A 15,491-nucleotide genomic window follows, 5' to 3' on the forward strand; every position below is an offset into this window, starting at 1 on the left:
CCGCCAGGCTCCTCTGTCCATGGGTTTCTGCAGGCAAGAATACAGGAGTGGGTTGCCATTTCCTTTTCCAGGGGATCTTCCAGACTCAGGGACTGAACCATGTCTCTTATGTCTTCTGTGTTGACAGGTGGGTTCTTTACCACTAGTGCCAGTTTACCAATAAATTTTAATACATCTGTTTTCTAGGTTTGGAATTTTATGACAAGCAACCCCCCAGCCCTGGTAATTTAAAAGCTTTTGTTACTTCAGTACAGTTCAGTCGCTCAGTCGTGTCCGACTCTTTGCGACCCCATGAATCACAGCACGCCAGGCCTCCCTGTCCATCACCAACTCCCGGAGTTCACTCAGACTCACGTCCATCAAGTCAGTGATGCCATCCAGCCATCTCATCCTCTGTCATCCCCTTCTCCTCCTGCCCCCAATCCCTCCCAGCATCAGACTCTTTTCCAATGAGTCAACTCTTCGCATGAGGTGGCCAAAGTACTGGAGTTTCAGCTTTAGCACCAGTCCTTCCAAAGAACACCCAGGGCTGATCTCCTTTAGGATGGACTGGTTGGATCTCCTTGCAGTCCAAGGGACTCTCAAGACTCTTCTCCAACACCACAATTCAAAAGCATCAGTTCTTCAGTGCTCAGCTTTCTTCACAGTCCAACTCTCACATCCATACATGACCACAGGAAAAACCATAGCCTTGACTAGACGGACCTTTGTTACTTAGATTTTAAATTACTCTGTGTTAATAATCTGATTTAACTAAGAAATATATCTGAACCAGAGTGTCCCTCCTGGATCACAAACATTTATGTTAACATTTTATATTAAAATCGCCCATGTCCATAGCCTAAATAATACTTTATTGTTGTTCAGTCGCTCAGTCGTGTCCCACTCTTTGTGACCCCATGGACTGCAGCACGCAGGCTTCCTTGTCCTTCACTATCTCCCAGAGTTTGCCCAAACTCATGTCCTTGGAGTCGATGATGCCATCCAACCATCTCATTCTCCCTCTGTCGCCCCCTTTGGTTCATTCGTAGTGCTGAACTTTTTAAAAGTACAAAAGTGGGAGAGATGCCAATCCACTAACTTCTAAAAATTTGTTGTACAGGATTAGCTGAACCATCCGTTGTTGCCAAACATGAAGATAGTTTGTTTAAGAATTTATTTCAAGACTACGAAAGATGGGTTCGTCCTGTGGAACACCTGAATGACAGAATAAAAATAAAGTTTGGCCTTGCAATATCTCAATTAGTGGATGTGGTAGGTGTGCGCGTCATTACGTATTCGTTTCACATAGGTTTATGCAGAGATTCTTGTGCACGCAAGCACGGTGCCAGGCCACAGAGATAACAGGGGTGAATGAACATAGCCATTTTCCTCAAGGAACTCACCAGGGAAAAACAATGATTACACCACAGACACAGGAATACTGTATGTTTATGTAATCTGGTAGAGTTTAGAAATCATTTTATCTCATTTGGTGATTAAAATAGGCCTATTCTTAATAAATTTGAAGTGATTAAATATTTTATATGGAGGTTTCTCCTTAAATGTGTTTTAAAAATATGACCAAAAGATCAAAATTTTAAAAGAAAAAATCCAAGAGTTAGAGTTGTCGATTTTTAGAACCAAAAAGGATCTCAATGGATTATTGCTTCAGTATCACACATATAACGTTTCTGAGATCTTTTCCTGTGAGATTTACCAGGAAGTAAATTCTCTTCATAAACTTGTTTTTGTTGTCAAGAGATTCTTTCTATTTTAAACTGAAAGGTTCACACTAATTTTCAAACTAGTTTCTTCTTGTTCTGATCATATTAATCAATAATTATTTCCCTGTTGTGTTCCCAGAATAGTTGACAAGTATTTGTGTGTGTGTGTGTGTGTATAACGTCAAGTGTGCCTTTATTTTCTGATTATAGAAGTAGTGCATGGTTTTTGGAGTTTTGAAAGTTCAAAAAAATACAAATAAGAAAACAAAAATTGACTGTAATTCTACCACCCAGAGGTGACCACTGGTAATGTTTTGTTGTATTTCTTGCCAGTTTTTTCTTTATGAGTACGTTATAAAATTGTGATATTATTTTAGATATGATTTTGATTACTACTTTTTCCCCTATTGTTATATGATTAACATATTTATGTTAATACATAATCTTTCATGGCTATATTTAATTTATAATTTATTGTAAACATTCTTCTATAATAGCAGAAACTGTTGTAAACTTGTTCCCAATTTTTCCTATTATAAATGACAATGATGAATATATTTGTACATAAGCAAGGAAGGTGGTAAATCAAAAGATATACAGTTTTTGAAGTCTGTTGATTAATATAGGTCACCTCATTGCTTCCAGAAAGATCAATCAATATGGATTCTGTACTTGATCCTTTGCTGGGCAATCCAGGGAGATTTTAAATACAAATTAAAAATAGGGAAGCAGGGTGTAGTTAATAGGACTTGCTTTCAACCTTTCTTTCCAGTTGGGATCATTAGCATGTAAATGGAGTAAGGATAGAACACTGCAGTACTAAAGCGTGATGTCACAGATATCTGGCTATTCAGATCTTGGTGACTGAGACTATCAAAGAAGGCAGAGTGCTTGAGCTGGCCTTGTGCTAAGCTTAGGATCTGGCACGCAGAGGAGAAAGAACTTTAATAACAAGGAACAGTATAATCACAGTGATTACATAAGTGGTGCTAAGCCTTTTTGTCCAGCGGTTTAGATCAGTGGTCTAACTGGACGGTAGAGGAGGTGACGAGTGATACCTGGGTGCCACGGTGCCTTTAGTCTTGCCGTTGCTTCTGTTTGGGGGACTTTTCTTCTCAGCACAAGCCATTTTTCCTTCAAGGCCAAATTCATCTGTCAGACTGAAATCCAAACTTCTGAAGACAGTCTCTCTTCTGTTCCAGTTACACTGACTGGCACTCATGTGCTGGCAAGGCCTCCTCACTAAAGCAGAGTGAGCTTTAGTCCTTGTGTCTCTTCTAACATGGTGTCTGGCACATAGTAAATGCTGAGTGAATGAGAGATCTGATGGGTAACAGACATGGTAAAAGCAGAACTTTAGGAAGATTAATATAATATAAACACGTGGCTTTGAGGAGGGAAAGATTAGAAGCTTGAGAGGCAAGTTAGAAGACCACATATAAGAAGGAACAGGACTTGACCACTGATTATGGAGGGAGGTGTCTAATTCTGAAGCCTGGGTGATTAGAAGGGTAACCAGTTGGAAAGTAAAACTTAGTTGTTATGGAGGCAGGACAGAGAAGATGATGGGTTTGCTTTGCTGTGAGGTCATTGTGGTGCATTCAAAAGAAAATGTTGGCGAGGCCCCTGGAAGGTCAGGTCTGGCTCTGAAGTGAGAGACAAGGCTGAGGAGGTCATTTTGGAATTACTGGCCTTGGGGTGATTGCTAAAAACTTTGAATTGGTGTGTTTTTAAAGCAGAGAGAGCAGGAGCCTGATCCTTCAAGAACGTTCATAGAAACTGGTGGGTTAGCCAAGCAGAGAAGTTGGGGAGGGGTGGCTTCTGAAGAGAAGAGCCCAGAAAATGCACAGTCAGTGGCGATAGGAGGGTGGGGGACTGGAGTCAAGGAAGGTGAGGGCCAAGGGTCCTGGACATTGAGACTAGACGTTTCACTGAATTGCTTCTCAGCAGGTTTATGCTGCTTTTAATCGCTGAAGTCTTTGCCCTGCAACCTTGTGGTCATGTTTAGTGGCTCTTGAAGGTTCCTCAGATCCCTATTCCATGGTGTTCTCGCTCTTTTTTTAAAATCTCAGTGTTGGCTTGTCTGTTTTGATCTTACTTTTATGGTCAGGTTAAAATAAACCTACCACCCCTAAAACTTTTCTGCTTTGCTTACGAGTATTAACATTTCATTGATTTGTGGTTTCCCCCTGAGTGTCATCTTACATTTTTCTTTACTCATCTTTTCTTTGCATCCTCCACTGTGTTTAACACACAATAGATGCTCGAGAGACACTTGAGATCGAAATAAGCTATATCCCCTGAGTCAATGGCTAATTCCACATCTTCGGAGCCAGTTGTGAATTTATGGATTGTTCTTTTATCTATGTTACTGTTGAAGATACTAAGTACTGACTAGGTCCTACCTCCCAGTGTAAAATTGATGTGTGTTCACATTTTCTGGGGAAATGGTCTATAATTTTCATCAGAGTCTCACAGATGACCTACTAGCCTGCAGCATGCTCATTATGTGTTTACCAAAACTCCCCTAATTTTTAATGCCTCTATTTAGAACTGCCTGAAAGACATATTCTAATAGAGGGCTCAGCAGTTATTCTGGATGGTGTGTGATTTCAGGGTGGGCAGCAAAGCTGGTGGTATAGGGTTTAAATTTGGGAGTTTTGAGTTCTAGAGTAGATTTTACCCACAAACTGGTGGTGTGATTTTAAGCAAGTTTCCATCAGGCCAGTTTCCATGTTTGCAAAATGAAGGGATTATGATAGATAAAATCTCTCGTTCCTTTCCAGCGCTAATATTTTAATCGAGGAAAATTGCTCTTTGAAAAACACACCATAAGGAGGATGGCCATGCTGTTTCCTAGGCCCCATTCTCCATGTAGGGACTAACAGCTGCCTTTGTCCCTAGGGGCATGCTTTTTTCTGTCCTGCTCCTTTTTCCTAGGTCATTCATGTGTTGTTGGGATGGGATAGGCAATGGGGACCCTCCAGTCGCCTAAGCTATTTATACCCCAGCCTGTCTCCCCAGCTGTAGCGACTGCCTTGGCTTCTGTGGGTCTCTGTCCTCTGAGCATTGTATCCTATACAGGGTCCCTTTGTGGCTGATGACCATGATGATATTTTAGTGGTGCAGTTGGCTCTATATTTCAGTAAAATTTAGTGGAAGAGCTGCCACTTTAATTAGGCCTTGAAAATTCAGCGAAGGACTGGCATAAGCAAAGATGAGACAATAGGAAGGTATAAGTGGCAAGGACCCCTGGTTCTCTAGAAAAGTCGGATGTAAAAGCTTTATGAAGTTAACATCCAAGTCTCTGCCCTCCACACTTTTTTTTCTACATAACAGCTCCATAGAGTGACATTTGTGCCTTCGCAGAAGCAAATGACAAGTAATAGCCCCTCAAGAATGCATACATTGTATCTCACCAATTGTAGGATGTACATTTCCCCACATTTTAGTACTTCTGAAATCAAGATGTCTTGTAATTAATGGCAGCTTACAATTCATTATCAGCATTTTTCTTTCTTCCTTAGTGCTAAGTACATAAAATAATGCTGTGCTTCTTAGATTGCATCTTAGATTTGAAGAAATGTAGTTGTTGAGACTATTAACATTAAATGGGAAAATGCCAATGGTGGCCTTTATGGCAGGTTATCCGAAATGCAGAGTATGTTGGAAGGAATAATGTGAGATTAGGCTGGAAAAAAGATCCTGCTTTTCTAGAGAACCGGACTGATGAACAGAACGTAGTATTCTATAGAGAGGAGTGCTTATATAAAAACTGATAAAATTCTTACTTAAAGAATTACCATTTCTGTAATTGAAATAATCAGCCTCTTAAATTTTTTTTATTTTATAGGATGAGAAAAATCAGTTAATGACAACCAATGTCTGGTTGAAACAGGTATGTCTTGAATTTGAAGGGCCATGTAACTGTTAACTGGTGCCATTGTTATTACAGAGTTTGTAGCACAGAAGGGACATGAATATTTGGTTTCGGTGGACAGGCAGGAGGCAGAAAGGTGAGGCAGATGGAGTCTTGTATTCACGCAGTTAACACTGAATGCCTCGCATTTGGCGGGCACTGGGGAAATGGTAGTGAACAAAACAGACAAAAGTCTAGCCCTCAAGGAACATCTTTCCAATGGAGGGTGGTGGGATAAATAGGAAGTTGTATAGTACTTTTCAAGCTGATAAGCTTGGAGAAAAATACCGAGAAGGCAGACAGGAAGTGTTGGGGACTGGACTTTTAAATCGGATGGCAGGAGAAGTGCCACTGAGAAGGTAAGATTTGAACAAAGACTTGAGGAAGAAGCAAGCCACACTAGTATCTGGGGGAGGAACGTCCAGGCAGAGGGACACAAACGTGCAAAGGCCCTGAGGTTGGAGGGTGCCTGGTGTGTTTAGGGAGTAGCAAAGAAGCCAGCTGGCTAGGGGTGAGTGGCCGTGGGGATGGGAGTGGGAGATGAGGTCAGTGAAGCTACCAGAGGCCGATGGGTACTCCTAGCATAGGTTATGAGTAGTGGCTTCTAGGCCACTGTAGGATTTTGGTTTTTACTCTGAGTGAGATGGGAGCAGGCAAGAATGTAATGATTTATTTTTATTTTCATAGTCCCTTTTATATAAAGGAGTTTTTCTTTCTTTTTGTTTCTGGACAGTCATATGTGCCCAACTGCTGTTGAGCGCTTCCCTTTGTTTGTTCTTTATTACGCCTGATTTTATTTATTTTTGATTGCACTGGGTCTTCATTACTGCACACAGGCTTTCTCTAGTTCAAGAGCAGGGGGTGGGGCTACTCTTTGTTGCGGTGCACAGACTTATTGCGGAGGCATCTCTTGTTGTGGAGCATGGGCTCTGGGCCCCGGGGGCTTCAGTGGTTATGACGCATGGGTTTAGTTGCCCTGCAGAATATGGAATCTTCCCAGACCAGAGATGGAACCCAGGTCCCCTGCATTGGACTCTTAACCACTGGATTACCAGGGAAGTCCTGTCTCTGATTTTTAATACTTACTGCCAGTTCCCTAACCCCAAACTTCTTAAAGGCATATGTGCTTTCCTTGGGTGCAAGTCTTGACCTGATAACAGAATTATTACGACGTGGAGGTGGGACGGTGTGTTTATGTGGAATGCGTCATAAATCTGTCTGCTCTTTGCATGGCCTAGTCCAGCCAAGTCAATGACAAAATGGCTAGGAAAGAGAACGTTTTCCTTGAACCTGGACCTTAGCCTGGCCTGGACCAGGCTGTAGCTCCTGGGTATGGTTAGCTGGTAGAAGAGGTGTTGAGCAGAGCCGTGAACGCACCCAGCTCTGGTCCTCACCTGTGTCTCATGAGGGCCATGGTTACAGCCACCGCACGAGGGGACAGGGCTGTCCCCCAGAGCCCATAAGGATGTGGAGGTGAGTTTTCTCTGCTGGGAGTAGAGGTGACTTCGTGTCTAAAATATCTGAGTTTGGCAAAAAGAGTAGAGTTTTCACTGTTTTTGGCTATTGCTTTTGTTGAAATTGATTCAGGTTTCTTTGTTTTAAAGGAGTGGATAGATATGAAATTAAGGTGGAACCCTGATGACTACGGTGGAATAAAACTTATACGTGTCCCTTCAGACTCTCTCTGGACTCCAGATATCGTTTTGTTTGATAAGTAAGTTATAGTCAAAATGCCATTTTATGTTTTCTTAACAGAGAAATTGTATCACCATTAGGCACCAGTATTTTTTTTTTAATTCCCTTTGAAAATTTTTTGCCTATATAAAGTCCCATGACTTAATCTTCTGTTCTTTTGTTTCGTGAGGCTACAAATATGTTCTGTGGATTTTCTCCATTTTGCTTGTGAATTATTTTCTGATCATAAAAGTGTTCTTGGATTTTAAAACTTTGTAATCCATTTGGAAAGTCCAGAAAGGTATAAAGAAGTTGCGGGGGGGGACGTAATCAGTCCTGTTAGCCCAACCACAGCTGCTGGCTTACATGCATAGTGAGCTTACTCTGCCTGGCAGCGCGCTCGGTGCCGTGTGTGCTTTAGTCTGAGTCTCAGGATAACCTCACGAACTAGGGATGACTACATTTATGTGCCAGATGAGAAAATGGAGGCCAGGGCTAGTTACGTTTTGTCTAAGATCACAGCTCACATGCGGTGGTGGGGGTGGAGGTGTTCATAGTAAAGCAGCCTGACAGTCCCATTTACCTCCTATTTTCAAGCCTACGTATTTGCTGACTGCCTTCCAGATTTTTTGGTATTATTATTTTTTTTAATAGTTAAGGTCATACTTTATGTTTAAAGATGCATCCTTTTAATTTTGCTTAGATGTTGTAATTTTTGTGATTTTCCATAATTTTGAAAATTATGTTGTCATAATTTCCCCACAGTGAGGAATGTTGGGTTGATTATTAGCTCATATTAATGAGTATTCTACCTAACTGTATTTCGATTATGGTTTTTGACGTAGGGGAGAGGGTATTTCTGGATTCCACTTTCATTTTTTTTTAGGACCAACCACTCCAGGACACTGAGGAATTTGTGCTTATCCTAATGTACTTTATCTTATTTGCAAAAAGGCATTGGCATGAGGACAGAGCAAAGGCTGAGAAAAAATGTTTCTCACTTTTCAAACCTTTACCTCCATGCTTCTCAACATGGAAGGAGTGAACAAAGCTGCAAGGTAGCATGATGCAGCTTCCTGGAGCATCATTTTACTCGGAGTCACTGCAGACAGTTTTATATTTAACATGGGTATATTACAGAGGAGTGTGCAAAAGCTACATGAATTTTAACATAGAGAACAATATTCCAAAGAGAGCTCATGTTGGTGGTGGTGTTTCCTGCTAGACTTCTCCAGTGCCTGAGTTCATGTGGTAACAGACTTCGAGGGGGACAGCTGTTTTCCAGCGCTCTGCCCAGCTTGGGACTGTCATTTTTTCCCCATCACTGTAGGAAGTGTCCAGTATCTGTCATGGAGGGGGACAGTCACTGGAGGGAGTGGGTCTAGGAATATGGATTTAGGTTCTGGCTGTATGTATGTCCATTTTTTTTTTAATTTTTATTTTTACTTTATTTTACTTTACAATACTGTATTGGTTTTGCCATACATTGACTGCATGTCCATTGTTATAAATAGCCTAGTTATATTTTGTGTGTGCATGCATGCTAAGTTGCTTCAGTCGTGTCCGACTCTTTGTGACCCCATGGACTGTAGCCCACCAGGCTCCCCTGTCCATGAGATTCTCCAGGCAAGAATGCTGGAGTGGGTCACCATTTCCTTCCCCAGGGGAATCTTCCTGACCCAGAGCTCAAACCCATGTCTCTTGCATCTCCTGCATCGGTTCTTTACCACTAGCGCCAATTACCTTTTGTGTGTAATCAAAGTGAAATCATTTCCACTACATGAATCTCAAGATTCTGTAAATACAGATCTGTTGGTCCTGGAGTAGACATGGAAACCGTGGTTCGACTTCAGCAGAGTTAGATATTTAAGGACTCTAGAGTCCCCTCCATGTTGTAGGTATATCTCAAGTGTAATAATTTTAAGAATATTTCATGCTATATTGTAGGCTTTCTTATAGACATTAGGCTTGTAAAACATATGCCCGGGTTGTTTCCTCTCTGCCTTGTTACTGTGTATGTGTGTATTTCAGTGCAGATGGACGTTTTGAAGGGGCCAGTACCAAAACCGTCGTCAGGTACGACGGCACGGTGACCTGGACTCCACCGGCAAACTACAAAAGCTCATGTACCATCGACGTCACATTTTTCCCATTTGATCTGCAAAACTGTTCCATGAAATTTGGTTCTTGGACTTACGATGGATCACAGGTTGATATAATTTTGGAGGACCAAGATGTAGACAAGAGAGATTTTTTTGATAATGGAGAATGGGAAATTGTCAGCGCGACAGGGAGCAAGGGAAACAGAACCGACAGCTGTTGCTGGTATCCTTACATCACTTACTCATTTGTAATTAAGCGTCTGCCTCTCTTTTATACCTTGTTCCTCATTATACCCTGTATTGGGCTCTCATTTTTAACTGTACTTGTCTTCTATCTTCCTTCAAATGAAGGTGAAAAGATTTGTCTCTGCACGTCAGTACTTGTGTCTCTGACTGTCTTCCTTCTCGTTATTGAAGAGATCATACCCTCATCTTCCAAAGTCATACCTCTGATTGGAGAGTACCTGGTGTTCACGATGATTTTTGTGACGCTGTCTATCATGGTCACTGTCTTTGCCATCAACATTCATCACCGTTCTTCCTCAACGCACAATGCTATGGCTCCGTGGGTCCGCAAGATATTTCTTCACAAGCTACCGAAACTGCTTTGCATGCGAAGTCATGTAGATAGGTACTTCAGTCAGAAGGAGGAAACTCGGAGCAGCCGCGGACCCAGATCTTCTAGAAACACACTGGAAGCTGCACTGGATTCCGTTCGCTATATCACAAGACACGTCGTGAAGGAGAACGATGTCCGTGAGGTCTGTGACCACATGTCTTTACAAACGCACGTCTGTTTTGATTTGAAGTCAGGCCCCTGGCATGACCCTTAAGACTAAGTATAGGTTGAGGGCCAGAGATAGTGACAGACTGTTTTGTAAAAGATTGTTACTAAAATTTCAGTGAAAAACATCTGCAAAATGTGGCTTATACACAAATCTCACATCTCCTTTTCCCCCATCAGCATCTTGGATGACTTTTTTTATTGGAGGATAATTACTTTACAGTGTGGTGCTGGTTTCTGCCATACATCAACATGAGTCAGCCACAGGTACACATCTGGCTCCTCCCTCTTGAACCTCCCTCCCGTCTCCCACCCCATCCCACCCCTCCAGGTTGTCACAGAGCCCGGGGCTGAGCTCCCGGTGTCACACAGCACATTCCCCCTGGCTCTCTATTTTACATACGGTGTGTGTGCGCGTTTCCCTGCTACTCTGTCAATTCGCCCCACCCTCCCCAGCCCACACCGTGTCCGCAAGTCTGTTCCCTAAGTCTGCGCTGGAATGACTTAGTAACGCTGTGTGATTCTGACTGTTCTGTTTTTCTAAGGCATAGTTAGCTCTGCTAACATGATTAACTGTCTCAATTTGATCTTCAGTAACTTTGTTTCTGAAGTCTCCGGTCATCTGCAGGCACAACTGCATTGTAATTTATCCAAAGTGATTTTAGTTTTTTAAAGAATGACTCTAATGTAGGCTTTATAAATACAGCCAAGATATTTTTCTAGAATCCTCTTGTTGTTCGCTCACAAGAGAATGTTAGTGAATTTAACAGCAGTAATGTCTCAGGTGTTATGCATTATACATCAAATACATATCTAGTGTTTAATAATATGCTTAATTTCTTAAAAACAAAAGTTTGCTCCAAACTTTGTTATAGAAAAATAACTCACTGGGTCCTTATTTAAAGTTAATTTTTAAAATGCAAGAGTTAAACTATGAATACATTTTATTAATATGATATTGAACTGGTATTCTTTTCAAAATATTTCAGTCTTGTCACTATTCTTTATTTCTATTGTGTAATATTTTTAAAGGTATGACTATAATACTATTTTTTCGGAGAAGGCAATGGCACCCTACTCCAGTACTCTTGCCTGGAAAATCCATGGACAGAGGAGCCTGGTAGGCTGCAGTCCATGGGATCGCTAAGAGTAGGGCACGACTGAGTAATTTCACTTTCACTTTTCACTTTCATGCATTGGAGGAGGAAATGGCAACCCACTCCAGTGTTCTTGCCTGCAGAATCCCAGGGGCGGGGGAGCCTGGTGGGCTGCCATCTATGGGGTCGCACAGAGTCGGACACGACTGAAGCGACTTAGCAGTATAATACTATTTTTTATAATTGAATTTACTTTCAATAGTTGCATTAAAATTATATGAATTTTCTCATAGGAACAGAAAACAAACTAGAGGTTACCAGTGGTGAAAGGGAAAAAGGGGGCAAGACAGGCCAGGGGAATAAGAGGTACAGGTTACTGTATATAAAAATGCTATCAGGATATATTGTACAGCACAGGAAATATTTTTTAAATGTGTATCTCTTTGGCTGTGCTGGGCCTTCATTACTTTCTCTAGTTTTGGGGAGCAGGGGTGCCCTTTGTTGTGGAGCACAGGCTCTAGGGCATGCTGCCTCAGTAGCTGTGGAGCACGGGCTTAGTTGCTCCTCAGAAAGTGAATCTTCCCGGACTAGGGATTGAACCCGTCTCCTGCATTGGCAGGCGGATTCTTATCCACTGTGCCACCAGAGAAGTCCCTAGCCGATATTTTACAATAACTTAAGTGGAGTATAATCTATAAAAATTTTGAATGACTATGGTATAGCTGATACTAATATAATATTGTAAATCAAAAGAAAATAAAATAGTACCTAACATAAAACATGTATATGAATTCTAATCTCTAAAACTTTGTTAAATGGAAAAATTTCTAGCAGGTGTGGTAAGCAGATGGAATGAATCTGGTAAAATACCAGCCCTCTCCCCCAAAGGGACATTGACATAAGTTTCTAATAAACTTTAAAAACATTTTTACTCAAGTATAGTTGATTTACAATGTTGTATTAATCTATAAACTTTTAATACTTGTGAAACATAAAGTTTCTATTTGGTGTATATATCTAGTTAAATTAGTTTATAAGGTGAAGCCATCAAAGGAGTCTTAAAAAATACAGATATTAGATAATAGTATGGATTGAGAGAGGATTTATTCATTTGGCCAATCAGTGCAGCACGTGGGATCTTAAATCCCTGACCAGGACTCTAACCCACACTCCCTGCATTGGAAGTTCAGAGTCTTAACCACTGTATTTAATTAATGTCTGCAAAGTGCTATACAGCAGGGTCAGGGCTCCTTCCATGAGACCAGTAAAGGGGGTTTATTTTCAAGGGAAAAACCTATAAGTAGAGAAGCTGTAGGGTTTTATAATCCTCTAAATTTTACATTATCCTCAAACTTGGGGGCACAGTTCCTATAGAAGACTCCGTGCTTCATAGCAGGGGCTAAGGAAGCCCATGGTCAAGGACGTGGCCTGTTGAGTAGGACCCTCTGGTGCTCAGGGCCTGGTCTCAGCCTGCCCTTTCCTTGAGGTCACTCACACCTGCTGAGCCAGATCTCTGCTTGGGATGCAAAAACGGGGAGGGAATGAGCTCTCAGCTGGCAGATCTGAATTCACGTTATTGTTGTTCAGTTGCTAAGTCATGTCCGACTCTTGGTGACTCCATGGACTGCAGAATGCCAGGCTCCTCTGTCCTCCACTATCTCCTCAAATTTGCTCAGATTCATGTCCATTGAGGTGGTGATGCCATCCAACCATCTCATCCTCTGCCATCACCCTTCTCCTTTTGCCTTTAGTCTTTCCTAGCATCAGGGTCTTTTCTAATGAGTTGGCTCTTCCCATCAGGTGGCCAAAGTATTGGAGCTTCAGCATCAGTCCTTCCAATGAATATTCAGGGTTGATTTCCTTTAGGATTGACTGGTTTGATCTGAACTCATGAGCTTAGGTTAAAATGGTCCCTAGGAAATCCAGAACTAAATAAAGCAAGTGAGGCGAGGAAGAAGATTAACAGCTGTTGAATGTATATTATTCTGAACCAACTTTTCATTTGTCATGAGATTAACTTCAGGCTGGATTGTCTTTAAAAATTAAATACTCCTGGGCCAGAATAATTAATAGAAGTAACTATATATAGTAAGAATTAAAAATATTTTAAAAGCATATTGTAAGATATGCAAATACTATATTTTTTTAAAAATCTATGAAAATAAGCCACTTGTATTATAAGCTGACGTGTAAATTTACAAATTGTGTCTTAATTATTTAACATTGGTTTTTGTTTTTGTTTTTTTTTGGTACAGGTTGTTGAAGATTGGAAATTCATAGCCCAGGTTCTTGATCGGATGTTTCTGTGGACTTTTCTCCTGGTTTCAGTTGTTGGATCTCTTGGGCTTTTTGTTCCTGTTATCTATAAATGGGCAAATATAATAGTACCAATTCATATTGGAAATGAAAATAAGTGACACTTTCCAAGGGGTTGTAGTAGGAATTTAGTTAAAAGGCACATATTTCTTATGGCACCTATGAATTACAAAAATGTAAACTGTGTTTAAAATTTGATGCAACCAACATCAGTTTATCTCAATAGATTGCCCATTAAAATATTTAGCTGCATGACTGAAGTAATAACTGAGTGAATAATATTTGATCTTCTAAAAATAATAGCACAAAATATTATCTAAACTGAACTAATGAAAATCTAATGTTTATATCCTGTCAAATAATTCTTTGTAATCAGCAGTGAAGTTCATCCTTTGATTGTGCTGGAAAATCCTATTGTATTTGAAGACTGATTTCATTTGGTAAAGGTACACATTTAAAAATTCGCTCTGTCCTGTATTTATTGCATAACAGCTACAGTCTACTGTTGTTTTAAGTAAGCTGGCTACTTGGTATGATAATGATTGAATATGATGCAGCTTTTTTATAACCAGCATTTTTAAAAAATAAAAAATGGGAATTGGGAATTCCTTTAAGGCTTGCTTTATTTTGTAGATGCTTAAACTAAACAATTATTGTTATTAACTATTTTTACAGCTTACCTTCCATTATGAGGTCATACAATAGACAATTCCTGTGGACGTGCAATACAGTATATCCCAAACATTATTTCAGTTCTCTTGTCTACTTTTTCCACAATTAATAGGACCACCTTTTATATAAATTCTGGTAGCATCTTTTGATCCTTAACCTTAGAAGTGTTCACTACAACTAAGTGAATCCCATTTTAAGAACACGTCTGTGTATACTACTGAATTGTTCTGTGAGAAAACCATCTTCTAATATTAAAGGTGACATTCTAATTATGTATAAGCCCATTGTTACATACCTGTGATGTTTCAATTTTACCTCTTTCCTTCCAAAAATTACAGTACAGTAGTAGAATATTAGAGTTGCGAGGGCCTTTAGACGTAATCTGCTGCTGCTGCTGCTGCTAAGTTGCTTCAGTCGTGTCCGACTCTGTGCGACCCCATAGGCGCCAGCCCATCAGGCTCCCCCGTCCCTGGGATTCTCCATGCAAGATCACTGGAGTGGGTTGCCATTTCCTTCTCCAATGCATGAAAGTGAAAAGTCAAAGTGAAGTCACTCAATCGTGTCTGACTCTTCGCGACCCCATGGACTGCAGCCTACCAGGCTCCTCCGTCCATGGGATTTTTCCAGGCAAGAGTAATGGAGTGGGGTGCCATTGCCTTCTCCCAGACGTAATCTAGTCTTAGCCTAGTCTTAGCCTATTACTACTTATTCAGTATAGTATCATATATCACAGGTGGACAAGTTAAAATTTCATCTCTAAATTTTCCTGATTCAGCTATGACCAGGAAGAAAATACTGATAGAAATCTTGCATTCAATTTAGAGTTCTTAGCTCTTGAGACAACAGATAACTTATTTATTTATAGTAAGCAACAGGTCTGTGTTCAAGTCAACACTCTTTGGAAGGCAGAGGGGATCCTATCTAATTTGCATTTTATTGTAGGCAGGTGTTTAATGCTATTTAACGAGTGACAGTCTCCTGATTTGATGAGTTTAAATAAGTCTGTTGGTTGTCACAGCTTGTCAATATCCCCGATCCTTATTATTATATCTCCACTACTCTTACTTTAAAAAGTGAAAGTCATTCAGTCGTGTCCGACTCTTTGCGACCCCATGGACTGACTATACAGTCCATGGGATTCTCCACTCCAGAATACTGGAGTGGGTAGCCTTTCCCTTCTCCAGGGGATCTTCCCAAACCCAGATCTCCTGCACTGCAGGT

The 15,491-nt window shown here is 40.7% G+C and overlaps 2 protein-coding genes across 3 annotated transcripts in view; one reads left to right on the plus strand and one right to left on the minus strand.

Annotated features, from left to right (window-relative positions):
- Positions 1 to 14,203, plus strand: part of CHRNA5 (cholinergic receptor nicotinic alpha 5 subunit) — a 26,574-nt gene extending 12,371 nt beyond the window's left edge. Inside the window, exons 2-6 of one of the 2 annotated variants that reach the window (XM_069560121.1) lie at positions 1,103 to 1,254; positions 5,560 to 5,604; positions 7,230 to 7,339; positions 9,331 to 10,162; positions 13,538 to 14,203. In XM_069560121.1, the coding sequence (XP_069416222.1) occupies positions 1,103 to 1,254; positions 5,560 to 5,604; positions 7,230 to 7,339; positions 9,331 to 10,162; positions 13,538 to 13,699 (1,301 nt within the window). In that variant the 3' untranslated portion in view covers positions 13,700 to 14,203. Of the gene's footprint in view, positions 1 to 1,102; positions 1,255 to 5,559; positions 5,605 to 7,229; positions 7,340 to 9,330; positions 10,163 to 10,365; positions 10,453 to 13,537 lie in introns of those variants that run through there. The other variant, XM_069560122.1, reaches the window with a different exon arrangement.
- CHRNA3 (cholinergic receptor nicotinic alpha 3 subunit) overlaps positions 13,380 to 15,491 on the minus strand; it is a 21,044-nt gene continuing 18,932 nt past the window's right edge. The window contains exon 7 of the mRNA XM_069560120.1: positions 13,380 to 13,644. Coding sequence (XP_069416221.1) covers positions 13,641 to 13,644 — 4 coding nt within the window. The 3' untranslated portion in view covers positions 13,380 to 13,640. The remainder of the gene's footprint in view (positions 13,645 to 15,491) is intronic.

The sequence above is a fragment of the Ovis canadensis genome, chromosome 18, assembly GCF_042477335.2.
Source record: "Ovis canadensis isolate MfBH-ARS-UI-01 breed Bighorn chromosome 18, ARS-UI_OviCan_v2, whole genome shotgun sequence".
NCBI lineage: Eukaryota > Metazoa > Chordata > Mammalia > Artiodactyla > Bovidae > Ovis > Ovis canadensis.